Source organism: Microcaecilia unicolor, chromosome 4 (assembly GCF_901765095.1).
Source record: "Microcaecilia unicolor chromosome 4, aMicUni1.1, whole genome shotgun sequence".
NCBI lineage: Eukaryota > Metazoa > Chordata > Amphibia > Gymnophiona > Siphonopidae > Microcaecilia > Microcaecilia unicolor.
This window is the reverse complement of record NC_044034.1, coordinates 18338105-18357004: the sequence shown is the minus strand read 5'-3', so window position 1 is coordinate 18357004 and position 18900 is coordinate 18338105. Positions and strand designations below refer to the sequence as shown.

At 46.7% G+C, this 18900-nt stretch overlaps 1 protein-coding gene across 1 annotated transcript in view; it reads left to right on the top strand.

The window, feature by feature from the left end:
• PGM2L1 (phosphoglucomutase 2 like 1) overlaps positions 1-18900 on the top strand; it is a 132192-nt gene that overhangs the window by 47246 nt on the left and 66046 nt on the right. Inside the window, exon 5 of the mRNA XM_030199992.1 lies at positions 6975-7058. Within this exon, the coding sequence (XP_030055852.1) occupies positions 6975-7058 (84 nt within the window). The remainder of the gene's footprint in view (positions 1-6974; positions 7059-18900) is intronic.

Below are 18900 nucleotides of genomic sequence, written 5' to 3'. Positions count from 1 at the left end.
AAATGGCATGCATGAAGGAAATTGCATGCAAATGAGCTGCTCGCTGTTAGCTCATTTGCACGCAATTTCCTTCCTAAGGAGGGGGGAAGCCAGTCAGCCAGCTGAGCATGCGCAGAGCAGCCAATCGTTATGCCGGCTGCTCTGCGCATGCCAAAGACGGCTTCATACATGTCCACTCAAAAAAAAAAAAAAAAAAAAAAAGGATGTCCCTGAAAAGCACTTGGGCGTTTTTCCCTTCAGATTTTGTGATGGGTGTCCTTCTCTTGGACTTGTTTTTCTTACGTGCCTGAAATGACCATGCCAGAGAGAATCGGGGATCGGGACGATTTGTGAGCATTCTTACAAGGGCAAAGAGAATTCTCTGGCTAATATCTTTCAGGTATAACTCCCTTCCTTTTCTCTAAATTTTGCTTCCTACACTACAGGGCTTTGGTCTACATTTTTGATGTACATTGTCTCCTGGCAATGCCAGTTGGTATGCAGCTTGCTTCACCAGCCATTAGGAGGAATGGCCTGAAGGTTAGTGTAGTGAGCTGGGATCCTGGGGAACTAGGTTTGTTTCCAATGGCGGCAGCTTGCGACTCTGGGGGTGTCCATCAGAAAGAGGAAGTGGCTTTCTAGGCTACTATTGCTCGGTGGATCAAGGAGGCAGTCGTATCCTCTTATTTGCTTAAGGGCAGGCCGACTGTGGCCTTTTTTGTGAGCGCATTCCGCTGGGGCTTAGCTGGCCTTCTGTGCAGAGTGTTTCTTGGTGTCTTCGCTGAACATCTGCAAGGCAGCAGTGTGATCTTCATTGCATTCCTTTGCCCATAGATTGGATGCGCACACAGGATGCAGCATTTGGAACTAGTTTTGGAAATGGGCTTCAAGGGTCCCTCCCATGATAGTCACTGCTTTGGTACTTCCCATCTGTGACAGTCTAGAGGGATGCTATGCAAGGAAAAATTAGGTCTTACCTGCCAATTTACTTTCCTTTAGTCCCTCTAGACTGTCGCAGAGCCTGCCCAGCTGTATTCTGTCTCTGGAGTTTGTTGTTTGCGGGTCGGCTTAGTTTCGGGTGCCAGTGCGGAGTTGGTGGTTGGCTTTGTCTGTGGCAGGTGTCTTTCTCCTTGGTACAGTATAGAAGAAGCAAGAAACCATGTGCATGATTTCCAAAGAAAAAGAAACCAGAGGACATGGAGTTGGTTTGGTGATCCCTTTTTGCGCTGGGAACTGGGTTCCTTCTGGTGCTGGGCAGCAGTAGCAGATGGTGTTGGACACTGTTGGCCATGTTATGGTTCTGCTAGAGGGTGTTGGAGTTTCTTTTTCTCTTTGGTAGTTCTGCTAGGCTATTCGTAGACTGATTTTCAGGGCACCGCATAGCTCTCTTATACCTACATCTGAAACTCATTGGTTCTCAGTCTCCATCTGTAATGGTCTAGTGTAGTGCTGTCCAATTCAATAAAAAATTTGATCATATGATTTGGTTTTTCAATTTTAATTCAGCTTAACTGAAATATAGGGGCCCATAGCCTCAGACCTATGCTAATATTATAACAGAGTAACACAAACAGGCAGCCGCAATTGAACATTTTAAACATTCAAGAAAGCATTTGCGATGACAGGTTAAACTGCACCAGCCTCAACTTCTTTAAAGTAACTCCACAGTTAATCAGTATTAAAATTAAGTTCAAAACATTCTGGTTGCCACGTCTCAAAGATATAGTAGAATTGGAAAAGGTGCAGCGAAGGGCGACTAAAATGATAGCGGGGATGGGACGACTTCCCTATGAAGAAAGACTAAGGAGGCTAGGGCTATACAGTTTGGAGAAGAGACGGCTGAGGGGAGACATGATAGAGGTATATAAAATGAGTGGAGTGGAACAGGTGGATGTGAAGCGTCTGTTCACGCTTTCCAAAAATACTAGGACTAGGGGGCATGTGATGAAACTACAGTGTAGTAAATTTAAAACAAATCAGAGAATCTTTCTTCACCCAATGCATAATTAAACTCTGGAATTCATTGCTGGAGAACATGGTGAAGGCGGTTAGCTTGGCAGAGTTTAAAAAGGGGTTAGATGGTTTCCTAAAGGACAAGTCCAGAAACCACTACTAAATGGGAAAAATCCACAATTCCAGGAATAACATGTATAGAATGTTTGTACGTTTGGGAAGCTCGCCAGGTGCCCTTGGCCTGCATTGGCCGCTGTTGTGGACAGGATGCTGGGCTCGATGGACCCTTGGTCTTTTCCCAGTGTGGCATTACTTATGTACCCCACCACTACCACAAAAAAGGGTCCTGCATGAATAAGTAGGACATATCAAATTCAAATTTATGTTTTCATAAATCAGGGTTCCTAAAGCTAACATATTGCCAGAGGATACCAAGAACAAAAAAAACACACCATGGAATCCAGCTCAGTTCCTTGAACCTGTTGGACAATGGTCCAGAAAGTCACCAGTCTTAGGGCAGAGAGGAAATTTTAAAATATTCCTGCCATGAAGCTGCTTCCTTCACTTAAAAAAAAGCAATCAAACAAGAAGAGCTGCATGACCTTTTTTTTTTCTTAAAGCATGTAAGGACTGGATAAAGGGCAACTTCTGCATAAGGGATGCCCTTCCCTTATTATTCAATAGCTCTCTGTGAAATAGTAGTAATAAAAAAAGGCAAGTGCATTTTTTTAAATATACCACTGCATTTCACAAAACAAAAGGAGCAAGTTCCCACATGCCATATTTTTCTTTTAATGTTGTCCCTTGGTTTGATGACTTATGCTGTGCCAAAACTAGAAATACAGTGAGATTGAATAATAGAATTCAGTAACATCCAAAACTTAACATAATTGTGTTCACATTTGGGTAATAACTGAGAATATGCTGTTATCAAATCGTACTAGGAAGCTTGACGTCGACTTGGTTAACTGGCCGCTGTCGTGGACAGGATGCTGGGCTCAATGGACCCTTGGTCTTTTCCCGGTGTGGCATTACTTATGTACTTATCTATATACAAACACACAGCTGGGAGACCAAGATTAATCCCCCCCCCCCCCCCCAAAAAAAAAAATAAAAAAATCCTTTTTATAACCAGACTTGAAGAAATAAATATATCACAGAAAAAAAAAAAGCTCTGCATGAATATAGCACATGCTAGGGTATCACTATAACCAGTCCCTCCAAATGCCACACTCAAGGCCGGTCTTAGGCAGGAGCAACCAGTGCAGCCGCACAGGGCCTCGCTCTCCCAGGGGCCCTGTGCTGCCGACTAGAGACCTGGCTGCACAGGAATGGGGCAGATCCAGCACTGGATCTGATCCCTTGCCTCTTTTTAAGTCCAGTGTCCCCCAATTCCCCCCGCCCCCCCAAAAAAAAAACCTGCCAAGTGGGAGTTTCCGGCTGCCGGCTCACGCTTTGCTTCCCCTCCCTGGCTTTCCTGCCTTGGGCATGACATCACATAAAGGAATCCTGTTCAGAAGGAATGGATCCTCAGAAGCTTAGCCGAGATTGGGTGGCAGAGCCGGTGGTTGGGAGGCGGGGGTAGTGCTGGGCAGACTTCTACGGTCTGTGCCCTGAAAATGGCAGACCGTGCAGGTCTTTTTCTGCCGTCTACTATGTTACTATGAGGCATATTTTCAAAGCACGTACCCTTCCAAAGTTCCATAGGTTTCTTTGGAACTTTGGAAGGCTAAGTGCTTTGAAAATATGCCTCTATGTATCATTGGGAATCCCAACATTGATTGGGTCACTGCACAAGGCAGCAGGAAGGCTAGGAATAAAGACCTGTGGCCGAGGAGAGCGCGGGTCCAACTCTTCTTTGGCATTAGAGCAGTAGATGGTATGACGGGCAGCTCACAGAAGAGCATGGGGGCAGAAAAAAGCAGTTGCAGAGCCGGAACTAAACAGCAGGCAGCGGTAACGGGAACAAGCTGTCTTGGACCGTCGTCGATCTGGTCCTTCCATCTGCAGCATTCCTCCTTCACTTAATTACATAAAGGCGGGATGCTGCAGAAGGAAGGACTGATTGGCCCAGACAGCCTGTTCCTGCTGCTGGCACCAGCAAAGAAATCGGTTTTCTTTTTTTTTTTGTGGGGGGGGGGGGGGGGGGGAGAGGTGCTGTTTTGGATCTGTAGCTTGGGAGGACAGGAAAGGAAACAGAGCTGCTGGGTTATAAGGGGAAAGGGAAGGTAAGAGACAATAAGTGCTGGACCATAGGGGTGGAGGGGGAAGGGAGGGTGGACAAGTAAATGCTGCATCATAAGGGAGAAGGGTGGGGAGAGGGGACAGGGAATTTCATGGATCCCAATTTGGGGTGGATGTGAAGGGAGAGAGAGGAGAGGGAATTGTTGGATCATGGGGTTGGCAGGGACAGGGAGAGCTTGGCCATAAGGGTGAAGGGGAAGGAGAGGCAAAAAGGAAATGCTGGACTAGGGGTGGAGGGGTGAGCAGGGGAGAGAGGAGAATTGCTGGACATGGAGAGGACAGTGGAGAGAGGAGAATTGCTGGATATGGATGGAAGGAGGGGAGGGCAGGGGAGAAATGATGGACATGGATGGAGGAAGGGAAGGCAGAGGTAGGAGAGGTGCACATGGATGGAGGGGAAGGGAAAGAGAACTGCTGGACAGATAGAGGGGAGGGAAGAGGAAGTAAGATGAACATGGATGGAGGGGAGGAGAGAGGAAAAATTCTGGACATGGATGGCGAGGAGGGAAGAGAGAGGAAGGAGATGCATTTGGATGGAGAGGAGGTTGAAAATGCTGGACATGGATGCAAGGGATGGGAGAGAGGAGACATGCTGGACATGGATTGAGGGGAGAGAAGAGGAAATGAAATAAAATGATGCACATGGATAAAGGGAAGAGAGGAGAAAAACTGAACATGGAGGGAGAGAAAATAGGCAAAAGCTGGATCCACTCTATACCTTCTCCAGTCAAGTCCATGGAGAATCCAGCTTTTACTTAGGGCAACAAATGAAGAAGAAAGGAGGAACGTTGCAAAATAAATGGACAGGAAGCCCTAGAAACAGACTTACGAGAACAGATAGAGAGCAGCAGAATCAGAGACTGGGCCAACATGATCAGAAAAACAACAACAAAGGTAGAAAAAAAATCATTTTAATTTCATTTTAGTGTTTGGAATATGTCCAATTTGAGAATTTACATCTGCTGTCTTATTTTGCACTGTGTAGGCGGAAACCTGTTTGTTTTCCTGGTATTGTGCTGCATGCAGAATCTGGCTTCTTAGGATTCCAGGTTCATTTTTTAAGAATTTGAAGAGGAGCTATCTCTGTTCTGCATGTGTGATAGCAAGGCCAATCTGTTAGGTTCTGCGATTTTGATAACATATTTGTGTTTCAGATTTGGCAAGATTGTCTTATCTTGGTCTGTGTGCTAATTTGTTTTGTCATTTCGGGTATACCGGAGATGTGACTCTCTTTTTTTTTTTTTTTTTTTTTTTTTTTTTTCCCCATTATAAATCTGTTACAAGTTAATTTTCTTCTCCTATACTGGTATAATATTTTCAGTGATGCCTGTTTATATGCGCCATAGCTGGTCAAAGGAGTGTGGCTACTGTGGGAGTGGCTATCGCTACAAGTGTGGGTTGAGAATGAGAGAGAGGAAATGTTGGGGTAGAGGACTGTAGAAAGGAAAAGGGAAGGGAGATGCTTGGCAGGATGGAACCATATGGTAGAGACCATCAGGGTTCTCAGAGGAGATGAGTGATAAGAGGATGGTGAGTACAGAGGGCAGAAGTGATTTATTGGGGGCGGGGCTAGGCAAGGGGCTGGGAAGGGCCCACCAAACTGGTCTGCACAGGGCCCCACAATTGCTAAGACTGGCCCTGGACACACTGATTACGATTTATAACAAATTATTACTCTACCTATGAATTGGGACTGCCAATTTTTTTTTCTGAATCTATTTGAATTGTGAATTTGACAGCACTAGTTTAGAGGGACTAAAGGAAAGTAAATTAGCAGATAAGACCTAATTTCTCCATTTTGCATATGCATCATAGGTTTCATATGAAAGTTGTCTCAGACTTCTGCTCTGCTCATCCTTTTTTAAATACCTTGCAGAGCTGAATTGGTTCTACATACCTGGGGGGGGGGGGGGGGGGGGAGGCAGGCTAGCCAGCCTAGCCAGCCAGCCTGCTCTGTCTTTTTGCATTAACACATTAACAGAGATAGTGTTAGTTCACCAGCTGTTCATCTCTCTTCACCTTTACAGACCTGGAGTAACAGTTGCAAAGACACACAATTGCCTGTTGGATTTCGGATTCATTACCATTGCTTTTGCAATGTACAGTATCTGTTATGCACCATAGCAGCTTTCCTTTTATTGAAGGAATGACTGTTAGATGAAGCTCAGTGTATACACTTACCTCACTGCTACATAGATGCTGACAATAGCCATGATAAACTTGATTTGTCAATATTAATTTTTTTTTTCAAAAGATTTAACACATTGCTTACCAAATGCCCAATTCAGCTTCTTTTAACAGAAATGTGGATAAAAGGACTTCAGGGCCACCTTGAATTGGGGATCCCACATTTGACTGTTTGTCCTGTTCTTTTCATAATGAAAGCAAAGTTGTTTGTAACTTATCTCCATGGTCAGTAGGATAAATTGGCCACATATACCTCTCCACCTCTCTCTGGAATACAATTTTTTTTTTCTTTAACAGCTTGGATATGACTGAAGGAGCTCTAGTTGTGCATGAATAGAAAGGTTTATCTGTAACTAGCAAAATGTTAATTTCTCAGCATTGTCAGATGGCTGATTTATCCTTCTGTTCATGGAAAGCACCAATTAAGAGATAATTAGCTTTGCTTTTTGCACCATACTGTGTGTACTGGTCAGGCAGTTACAGAATATACCATTTTGTTCATGTAGCTAGTACACTTCAGAGAAGTGTTTGAATGGGATTTTGAGTTTTGTATTTATGCAGGATTTTGCAGAGGCATGCATTTAACTTGAAAATATTTTCTTATCTTTAAGCCCTATGCTGTGCAGAAACTCAAAGCTGTAGCAGGTATAATGATTACAGCATCCCATAACCGCAAGGAAGATAACGGATACAAGGTAAAAAGACTTAGTACTTCTTACTGTTACCATAATATACTTTTCACATTAAGCAAAACTTTGTTTGGCCTATTAGGTCAAATCAGACCCAAATGTGTTTATGTCAAATATTTCTATATAAATATAACTTCATAATAAACAAGTGTACTGCTGTTTGTTTTAAAGGTGTGATAGTAGAATACTTAGATTACAGTAGCAGTTCCATTGGAGGTCATAATTGGATTTGTCATTAGCTACTCGTGGTTGTCATCTTCATATAAGAAATTGTTCATGGCTATAGTACCTGATTTATAGAACTTGCTTCGTTATAATTTTAGGCATAAGCCTAATTATTTACAATTTAGGAAATTGTTAAATACTTAGGGATCCTTTTACTAAGTGACAGCAAGATCTTAATGTGTGGTTCCTACATGCCAAAATGCTTTTTGCGCATGCTTCCCAGGTGCTGAAAAATACTTTGTGTAGGAGGCGGAGAATGTGTGCACAGTGCTAATCAGTTAGCAACTACATTGCTGCATGCCAACCAATTAGTGCGTGAGCCTTTTCTGCCTACTAAATAGATGTCAGTAAGGGCTCACACGCTAATTGCCATGTGCTGACTTGGACCATTACTAGGAAGAAATAGAAATGTGGCCATTTTATAGCCACCATAAAAGTGTTCTTAGCGTACGGGGAATACACATGCTAATCGTAGTGTAGTGCAGCTTAGTAAAAGGCCCCCTTATTACAAAAATACATACCATGATTTTGTTTTAGAATTACTAAATTGGAGAACTGTGTATTTTTAATTCATAGTTGAACTTAGATTGTTTTGTATGTGGGTCTATCCTATCAATATTATGGTGTTTTTAAAAGATTTATTCCATAGCATCCCACACATCAATCCAGAGACTTGTGGGTTATTTCCCTCTACCAGCAGGTGGAGATAGAGAATGCCAGAGGTTTGCTGTATGTGGTCATGTGCAGCCACCAACACTTCGCATTCTCTCTGTCTAGCAGGTAGAAGGACATAACTGTGCAGCTCCGGATGGATCCGGCTCCTAGTACTCTCTGAGGATCTAGTTTAGCCTGGACTGGGGTTGAGGTCCATTCTGGGCATTCGAGGTGCACACCTGGTGGTGCCAGGTCCCTCCCTATCTCCCCCCAATGCCCCCCCCCCCCCCCCCACTCGACTGCTGGTGTAAATTTGATTGGCTGTCTCTCCTGGCTCTTAAAAAAAAAAAAAAAAAGCCTTAAGGGAAGCCAAGTATTTTTCTGTGCTTCTGATGGACTCCTCTTTAGAACTGTGGTTCGGCGCGAGGAGTGAGAGGGGGAGGCAGTGAGAAGTGCCGTTCTGAGGGCAGTTTGCAGCATGTCAGTGCCTTCAGAGACTGCGAAGCGCTGCTCCTGGTCGGGGGAGTGCGAGGCATGTATGCGGCAAGCCGTGTTAGAAGCGGAGCACACTTTATGTCCTCCGGGTAAGGCCGGCGGCGGGAAGCTCCAGGCCCGCGTTGATGCGCTTACGCTGGCAGGCACCATTTTTTCTGGGTTCCCACGCTTGGGCAGCGTGGCGCTGGAAAATTTTTCTGCAGCTCCCGCGTCAGGCTGTGAAGAGCTTTCAGGCACTTGAGAGGTGGTGAGTGATTCTAGCAGAGTGGTTTTTGCCAGAATTTGTGGTGCTTAGGGGTCCATTAGGCTCTCTTTTGCCCCCTCAGGCTGACCCCACCCCACCCATCTTTCCTGCCTCTCAAAATCGTTTTTGACCAAGCGACCTAGAATTGATTTGGTTCTGAAGGAGGTTTCCGATGGGGGGGAATTTCACTGTCCTGGGGTTCCCCCTCCAGGTCTGAGGAATTCATGGAAGATGCGGATCTTCAGCATGAGGATGGGGATGACCCTACTGCGGCACGTTTGTTCCACATGGAAGAGCTGCCTAATTTGATTTTGTCAGGCAGTAGAAATTTTGATTTCTTCTCCAGATGTGTCGGCGGTGCCCCCTCCTCCTCCCATAATGTCTGACACCAAGTGTCCTTCCAGGTCTTTTCATATTCATAAGGCTATGAAAGTTCTTATTTTAGCTCAGTGGGACACGCCTGATAGTGGCCTCAAGGTAGTGCGGGCTATGGGGCGGCCTTATCCGCTGCCGGCATCGGATTTGGAGGCCCTTAAGCTCCCGGCGGTGGATTCGTTAATTACGACGGTCACCAAGAAGACCACTCTGCCAGTGGAAGGAGGCACAGCCCTTAAGGATCCTCAGGATATAGGAAGCTGGAGTCTTCTCTAAGGTTATTTTTTGAAGTGGCTGTGCTTTGCAAGCGTCGGTGTGTGGATCCTATGCGGCTCGGGCGTGCCTGTCGTGGGTCCAGAAAGCATCCTCAACAGAAGAGCTGGTTAATTCTTTACCGGCTCTGGAGTCCGGCCTTGCTTATTTGGCAGATTTGCTTTATGATCTTCTGAGGGCTTCCGCTAAATGGATTTCCCTTGCAGTTACAGCTCGCTGAGGCATTGGGTGGCAGACATAGCGTCAAAATCCTGCCTGGCGAAATTACCCTTCTGGGGGAAGTTGTTATTCGGAGAGGAGTTAGCAAAGATCGTGAAAGACTGGGGGACTCCCAAGGGTCAGCGGCTTCTGGAGGATAGGCCTAGATCCTCGAGGTCTATGGTTCCGCGGTCTCTTTTTAGAGACACTAGATGTTATAGGCCGGGTTGGGGCGTTCCAAAAGCCTTGTTTCTCTCCGAAGCCTTGGCCCTTTTGTGGAGACCGACGTCCTCCCGCCTTGGGCTCTCAAGCTCAGCCAGCAGCAAGAGCTTCCTAATGATGGGGCACTGGTCCATCCCCTGCTGGTTATAGGGGGCTATTTATCCCTTTTCCTGGGGGAATGGGTCTTGGAGGTCATCCGAGATGGTTACAAACTTGAGTTTGCTCATCCTCTGTCAGATTTCTTTCTCGAGTCCCCATGCAAATCACCCGTCGAGGTGAACGCAATCCGACAAACCTTGGACAACTTGCTTCAACTGGGGGCGGTTTGGCTGGTTCCGCAGGCAGAGCTTGGGCAGGGCCGTTATTCCATATACTTCGTAGTTCCCAAAAAGGGAGGCTCTTACCGGCCTGTCCTGTATCTCAAAAGAGTAAACAAGGCGCTCAGAGTACGTCATTTTCGCATGGAAACCCTACGTTCTGATTGCAGCGGTTCAGCCAGGAGAGCTTTTGACTGCACTCGATCTCAAGGATGCTTACTTTTCATATTCTCATTTGGCCTCCTCATCAGCATTTCTTCCGTTTCGCAGTCCTTGGTCGCCACTTTCAATTCAAGGCTATGCCATTTGGGCTAGCGACCGCCCCACAGACCTTTTTCAAGGTTTTGATCGTCGTGGCGGCTTTCCTCCGGAAAGAGGGAATACAGGTGCATCCCTACCTAGACGATTGGCTTATTCGAGCTCCCTCTTGCCAGGAAAGCGTTCAGGCTTTTACAGTCTTTAGGCTGGGTCATCAATTTTCCCAAGTGTCACCTGCAGCCCTCTTAGTCTCTGGAGTATCTGGGGGTGGTGTTGAAAACCCAAGTAGGGACGGTGTCCTTCCCGGTGGCTCGCAGTCTGCAAATCCCTCAGTTGCGCGTTTTAACGCAAAGCCCGGCTCCCAGAGCCTGGGATTATGTTCAGGTCTTGAGATCAATGGCTGCCACCTTGGACATGGTCTTCTGGGCTAGAGGGCACATGCGACCGCTTCAGTTGCAACTGCTCAGTCAGTGGTCTCCCCTTTCGGAGGACTAAGCCCGGGTACCGTGGTCGACATGGGTTTGGTCTGAGATGGGCTGGTGGTTGATTCCGGAGAATCTACTCAGGGGCACTCAGTTGGCCGCTATGGTGGTGATAACTACGGATGCGTCCTTAACCGGTTGGGGAGCGCACTGCTTAGGGCACACAGCCCACGGGAAGTGGTTGCTGGAGGAGTTGGGCCTGCTATATGTCTTTCCTCCCTGGCCTATGGTGGGGAGACTGGTAGGTCGGATAGCCAGACACCCCGGTTAGGTAATCCTGGTTACCCTGGATTGGCCGCGACGGCCTTGGTTTGGTATTCAAATGTTCTTTTCCACTGCTTTGGTATCATTCATATTGTGTTGGTGGCTGCACAGGACCACATATAGCAAACCTCTGGCGTTCTCTCTATCTCCACCTGCTGGTAGAGGGACATAACACACAAGTCTCTGGATTGATCTGTGGGACTAATGGAAAGAAAATTATCAGGTAAGGACTAATTTTTGCTTTTAATGTTTTCTTTTTATGTTTTGTTATATAAAATTGTAAACCTGTAAACTGCTTTGATCTATCCAAGTTAAGCGGTATATTAAATTTGTCAGAAATATAAACTGCTAAGCTTTTTGGTGTAAATGATATATAGGACTTTATATATTAACTAGTAAAAAAGGCCCGTTTCTGACACAAATGAAACGGGCGCTAGCAAGGTTTTCCTCGGAGTGTGTATGTTTGGGAGAGTGTATGTGAGAGTGACTGTTTGAGAGTCAGAGTGAAAGTGTGAGTGTGTGAGAGAGAGTGAGTCTGGGTGTGAGTGTGTTTGTGAGAGAGTGTGTGTGTGAGAATGAGAGTGTGTGCAAGTGTGTATGTGAGACACAGTGTGATAGAGAGTGTGTGTGTGTGGCCATCCATGCTCCTCTGTCCCCTGCCCCCTCCATTCATCCCTTTCCAGCATTTCTCCTCTTTGCCTGAGGCCTGCCCTGCAATCCATATCCATCCATGCCCATCTGTCCCCTCCATTCATCCCTATCCAGCAATTCCCCTTTCCCTGAGCTCTGCCGTCCCAATCCATGGCCATCCATGTTACTGTCACCTGCCCCCTCCATTCATCCCTATCCAGCATTTCCCCTCTCTGCCTGAGGCCTGCCCTGCAATCCATGCTCCTCTGTCCCCTGCCCCCTCCATTCATCCCTTTCCAGCATTTCTCCTCTGTGCCTGAGGCCTGCCCTGCAATCCATATCCATCCATGCCCATCTGTCCCCTCCATTCATCCGTATCCAGCAATTCCCCTTTCCCTGAGCCCTGCCGTCCCAATCCATGGCCATCCATGTTACTCTGTCTCCTGCCCCCTCCATTCATCCCTATCCAGCATTTCCCCTCTCTGCCTGAGGCCTGCCCTGCAATCCATGCTCCTCTGTCCCCTGCCCCCTCATTCATCCCTTTCCAGCATTTCCCCTCTCTGCCTGAGGCCTGCCCTGCAATCCATGCTCCTCTGTCCCCTGCCCCCTCCATTCATCCCTTTCCAGCATTTCTCCTCTGTGCCTGAGGCCTGTCCTGCAATCCATATCCATCCATGCCCATCTGTCCCCTTCATTCATCCCTATCCAGCAATTCCCCTTTCCCTGAGCCCTGCCCTCCCAATCCATGGCCATCCATGTTACTCTGTCTCCTGCCCCCTCCATTCATCCCTTTCCAGCATTTCCCCTCTCTGCCTGAGGCCTGCCCTGCAATCCATATCCATCCATGCCCATCTGTCCCCTCCATTCATCCCTATCCAGCAATTCCCCTTTCCCTGAGCCCTGCCGTCCCAATCCATGGCCATCCATGTTACTCTGTCACCTGCCCCCTCCATTCATCCCTATCCAGCATTTCCCCTCTCTGCCTGAGGCCTGCCCTGCAATCCATGCTCCTCTGTCCCCTGCCGCCTCCATTCATCCTTTTCCAGCAAGTCCCCTCTCTCCCTTCCATGACCCCCCCTCGCATCCATGCTCCTCTCTCTCCCATGTCCCAGCCTGGCCCGCCCTCTTCTCCTCCCCCACTTCGCATCCATGCATCGTTTTTTTTTTTTTTTTTTTCTTTTAAAATTTACCTCCGTGGCGGTTCCGGCAGCGAAGCGTCAGGGAAGGAGGCGGCGCTCCCGACATCTAGGTTTCCCTTCGCTGTGTTCCGCCTTCTTTTGACGTCATCCTTGACGTCAGAAGAAGGCGGAACACAGCGAAGGGAAGGCTAGACGTCTAGAGCGCCGCCTCCTTCCCTGACGCTTCGCTGCCGAGCGATGCGATTGGTTGAGTGTCATTGCTCCGCCCTCGATGTCATCACGTTTGACGCATGGGCGGGGCAGACACAATGCGATCTCACCCCCTTCACTTTTGGCTAAAAGAGGCTTCATAGAACGTTGGAGGTGCGTTTTATATAGAGAGATATTAACCAACATTTACTGGTAAGATTTTTTTTTTTTTTTTAATAAGCGGTCCTTCTTGCTTAGTACTGATGCTCATGCCATCCAATTTGTTCTTTTAAATCAATTGTGTTGACATTGTAAGTAGTATACTTTGCCATACTTTATTTTGAATATTTTTACTCCTGTAATTCTGTTGCTTATGTTTGATTTAGTCTTACTGTATATTGCCTTGATTGAATTCCTTCAAAATGGAGGTAAATAACTCCTAATAAAATAAGCATGAAAACTTGCATGCTAGGATAGTGTGGCAGTGTGATTAGTGGGTAGGCCTGGGCTCTTGATAAATACAGCCACACAGGTTAAAGATGAAAGGAAACTATTTACATGCAGAGAAGCATGTAACCTGTTCTCTCCACAGGTCAGAAATAACTATACAAAGTCACTTCTTATAGTCACAACCTCTCTTCCGTGTGGCGTGCTCCTTTTGGTCCATGGCACACACTTTGTCACCCTTCCACCAGGCAACCCAACCACCTTGTATCTTCCTGGAATTCCCACTGTTAGTTTGTGTCTACACTGGGCACCGCTTGGCCCTGACTTCCCAAGTCTCACTGTCTACCAGGTTGTAAGACAAACTTGGCCTTCCTCAAATCCACTTCTGCTCTGTCACAGGGTAGCACTACTCGCTAAGGCCGCTCTTCCCAGGTACTGCATCCCTGCTTGCCATACCCTTAGAGTCCTCTGCACTCAGGACCTCCAGGATCTGTTCAACCTCAAGGCATTTCAACTCCAGCCTGGTCTGAGCTCTGCCCTTCTGATTCAGCCTCAGCCACCTGTTGTAAGGCCCTTGATAAATACATTCCATAGAGTACCCAGGACCCCCCCAACTAGGAATCGCTGGGACTGTCCCTGGGCCATGTCCAGCCTACCACCCTGGACAAGCCCTGCTTCTGGCACCTCCATGTGAACAGGGCAAGGTAAACACAGCAGCCATTCGGCCCCTTCAGACCAGTGACCACAGGTTTAGGACCTGCTTAAGGTTGCCTCCTGGTGGTGATTTGACTCTGGCCAGTATTTAATGTTCAGAGTTCTTTTTTTGTACATATTGGTGCTTGATTAGCACATTTTTGGTAATGCTGTGACCAGGCCTGACTTAGGTTGTGGTGTGTGGTTCATCTAATGACTCCTTGCAGTTTATGGGTGCATAATAATTGGCTCCAGTTGTAGAGTTAGATGTTTCCTTTCAGTGCTCAGGCTGTATGTAGTTGCCTCCGAGTTCTTACTCAAATTAGCAACAACATAGGAGTGGAGCTGTATCTCTCTGTCCCTGGAGTCTTAGTGAAGCCATGATCCTCTTCTCTATAGGTGTGGTAATGGGTTTGTCTGTATGCCCTGCATTGTGATTACTTATTCATTGCCCTCTGCACAGCATGGGACATAATTGCTTGGAGAACTGGGCTGGACACTTGGCTACTTGGCCTTCCTCTCCCCCCCCCCCCCCCCCCCCCCCCGACTATTATGACAAGTTTTTGAGTTGGGTGGACTTGTGCCGTATATTCAGTGGGATCTTCTGTCCTGAGACTAGTAGCTTTGGTATGCCCCACTTGTCTGCACTGGTTTAATAGAATAAGAAAGTGAATTTTATGTGCTAAATTCTTTCCTTGACTTTTGCAAATGTGGAAATTATGGTGGAAGGCTTTCTTGCTGCCACCAAAATGTCCTCAATTTGAGGTAGAAGGCCCAGGTAAGCAATTAAGTGCTACTCAGTTTGTGCTGTCAGAGCAGTGATTTGAGGTTTGGATGCAAAAGAGCTCCTATATTTTCAAGGTAGAAAAGGCTGGAGTCGGAGTGGAAGAACTGAGAAAGGAAAGCTCTGAGGCCAGTACAGTGCTATAAGAATCCATTATGTTGGGGCCACTTCTGAAATTTGTGCATGGACTTTACTATTAAAGGGATGAGTGGAAAAATGTAAAGCAGAGGTTAAGCCCAGTTTTACTATTAGTGCACCCCTTGTTAGGTGATCTGGAAAAAGGTGCACAGAATAATGGAGAGGAAGCTTTGAGTTTTGGCTTCAGTTCCACAAACAGTCTCTAGATCAAATTATACAGCACTTTTTTTTTTTTTTTTTTGAATAGGGGCACTCTTGAAAAGTGCTTGTATAATTTGATCTAGAGACTGTTTGTGGAACTGAAGAACTTTTATCTGCTAGAGGTTTCTGAATTCCTAGTATGTAAATAGCTTGAATTATTTGTAATTGGAAATCTTGAAGTCTTGTGTAACCCTTGAGGCTGAGGAGGATCAAAAGTACTTTGTATAGGTAATAACAGATGTACAAAATGAAGCAAAGATATTTCCTGCATTTGGGATGAAATGGAATATGTGCCTAGGCATCTTTGAGATCAGCAAGGTTTTTGTTTTGAAAAAGTTTAGATCTCTGATTTAGGATAGGACATACTATTCCCATTCTAGTGGAGGAGAAATATCTGAAATAGACCCCCCCCCCCCCCCCCCCCCCCCCCGCACTTCTACCACGTCCTCCTTTAATGGAGTGGGTTCTGTTGCATTGGCTTGTAGGAAATGTAACACTTCTTGAAAGAGAGGTATTTGAGACCATATTGGGGTCTTTGGGAGAAGTGGCAGTACTGAGATGGTAACCATAACACAATGATAGGAGAAAAATGTCTTACATTGGAAAATCTATATATGCCATCAAAAACATTCCCTTGAATAACGCATAACAGTAATCTCGTCTCCATAAGAAAATACTAATTCGTTTTAAATATTTTTAATGTGCTCATAGATTCTCAAAAGGGCTGTAACTGACTGAGATCTTTATATGTCCATAGGCAACTAACCATCACACATTATTTCATGCTTTGTGTGCCATAATGTGCAGACTTGTAACAAATTAATAAAGAAATCACTTAGCTTTCTGAATCATGGTCCGATATGGACCATGAATAAGGGGACTCTCACTGTTACTTTGAAGAAACTCGGTTGGGTTCCTTGAAACAGCTGCTCCGCCAAACATGATCCATGTCAGGACCCAAGAACTTTGATTCAGAAAGCTAAGTAATTTCTTTGTTTTGTTAGAAGTCTGCACGTTATGGCACACAAGTATCATGAAATAATGTGCGATGATTAGTTGCCTGTGGATGTATAAAGATCTGATGGTCTGTGACGGTCCTTTTGAGAATCTGAGCACGTTAAAATGTTTTTAAAAATTTTGTATTTTCTTACGGTGACAGATTTGTGTTATTCATGGAAATGTTTTTGATGAGTGCTGAGATGGTAGCCAGCTTTTATGATGCCAAGAACTCATGACCATACCTGATTTCCACACCCCCCTCCCCAAACAAGTAGGACAGGATGTATACTGATAAAACCAGCACTGTTTAGATAATGCAGTCCAAAGAAAGAAGGCTGTGGTTTTTTGTTTTTTTTTTTTTGCTTTTTCTCTTTGCTGAAGTTGAGCATAGTATTGGCCCCAAGCGTATTGAGTTTTGTCTGGAGAAGGACATGAAACTTTTTTCTGTATTTTAAAAAACCAAAACACAAAAAACCTCTATTGGGTTGTGCTCATTTATCTGTCTAAAGCAGGGGGTCCTTGGGACACACCTAGCCAGTCAGGTTTTCAGGATACCCACAATGAATATGCATAAGAGGGATTTGCATGTCATACCTCCATTATGCAGATCTCTCATGCATATTCATTGTGGGTATCCTGAAAACCTGTCTGGCTAGGTGTCATGAGGACTGGGTTGAGAATCTCAGGGGTGATGTAGACACTGGAGCTATAGCCAAGATGTTGTAATAATCCTTAATAGTATAGTCTTATTTTGTCAATGAAAAGCCTGTCTCTGGTGCAAGGTGTCTGACAAATTAGTTTCCTTTGTCATCAACAGCAGATGAATCCATTAACTAATGGGTTGTATCTGCCTACCAGCAGGTGGAGATAGAGAACACTGAAGAACCACAGTGACCCTTGGACGGCTAGCCCCATCTGCCTTCAGTATTTCTCTGTCTCCCAGCAGGTGTGGACGTAGCTTGATCAGCTCCTGGATTTCTGCCTGGGGTGGCTCCTGTACTTTGCCAGTTGAGCAGGGGTGTTCTGGCTGGTGATGCCCACTTTAAAGGCATATATGTTCGCCCTTTCCCTGCCTTACCTATTCCCCCCCTCCTCCCGGAGTCCCTCTGTTGCTGCCTGCCTCCAACTTTCCTCACAGCGTTAAAAAAAAAAAAAAAGCGCTCTTTTACTGCGTGGCTGTTCTGAGGCTTTCTCCAGAGATTCTGGTTCAGTGCAGCTTGACTGGAGCTCGTTGACTCGGTCTTCTGAGGTGAGAGTGGTGTCCAGCTCCTCTGTGGAGGTTCCCACGGACAGTGTTCCGAACGGGGTGAGTTTTTGCGCGCCGCCGCCATTTTATTGCTATATTTCCGTCCAGTCGGGCGACGGCTGCTGAAGGAGTTAAGTGCTGCTCCCGCTGTGGTAAGTGCAGGTCAGCAGCGGGGCTTTGCAGTACACGCTCCTTAGACACTCGAGCTAGTACGAGCATGGCGAGCGATGATTCTTCCTGCTCATTGGAGCTGGCAGCGGGCGCTATTTTGGAAGTGTCGCATGCCTCGACCCCCGCGATGGCGGAGGAGTCTTGAGTGCAGGGGGATGCCTCGTTTCGAGGCTGCCAGAGGAGCTCCAACCTCCGTTTCACCTAATTCGGAGACAGAGGGCCAGGGTGAGTTTTTCTCCCCTGAGTTTGTGCTACTGATGCATAAGGCCTTCATGCTGAAAAGAGGTCTGCCGCAGGTGTCTGACGCTGCGTTGCATCCTGGGTTCCCTCCGGGTGTTGATGCCCCGGGAATGGCTTCAGATGTTTCCTCCCCTGAGCATTGGAAACACGCTAAACATAGACTGGTAAATTCCCCGTCTGAAAGTGGTGCATTTCCTTTCCCCCCCATGGTCAGGCTGTGGGGAGTCTGAGGGATCTGGCAGGTCCTCAGGGACAGATGATCCAGAGGAGGGTGCCTGTTTGCCACTGGATTTGGATGATCCCAATGCGGTTTGGATTTTCCACCACGACGAGTTGCCAGCTCTCATTGCTGACGCCTTGCAGGGCCTCTCGATTGATGATCCTGCTGAAGGCAAGGCCTCCTCTGTTAATCTTAGGATGGTGAGCACAAAGAAGCCTACGCGGGCCTTTCCTGTGCATGACTCCATCCAGGAGCTTATTTCAGCTCAATGGTCTGACCCCGATGGGCCTTTGAAAGTGGCCAGGGCTATGGGTCAGCTTTACCCTCTGAGTGAGGTCCATTTGGCCCTTTTTGGGATGCCTAAAGTGGATGCCCTAGTCACGGCTGTGACAAAAAAGACCACTCTCCCAGCAGAAGGAGGGCTCGCTTTGAAAGACATGCAGGACCAGCGGCTAGAATCCGCATTGAAGCGGCCCTTTGAAATATCGGGCCTTGCCTTAAGGGCATCGATTTGCAGTTCCTATGCAGCCCGCGCCTGTCTTTCCTGGTTACAACAGGCGGTGGAGCAGCCCGCGGAGGGTGCGGGGTTCCTCTCTGAGGTTGCCCTGTGGATGGAGTCAGCCCTGTCATTTTTGGCTGATGCCCTTTATGATCTGGTTAGAGCTTCGGCTTAGCAGATGTCTGTGGCAGTTTCTGCCCGCCACCTTCTTTGGCTGTGGCATTGGGCGGCTGACATGGCCTCTA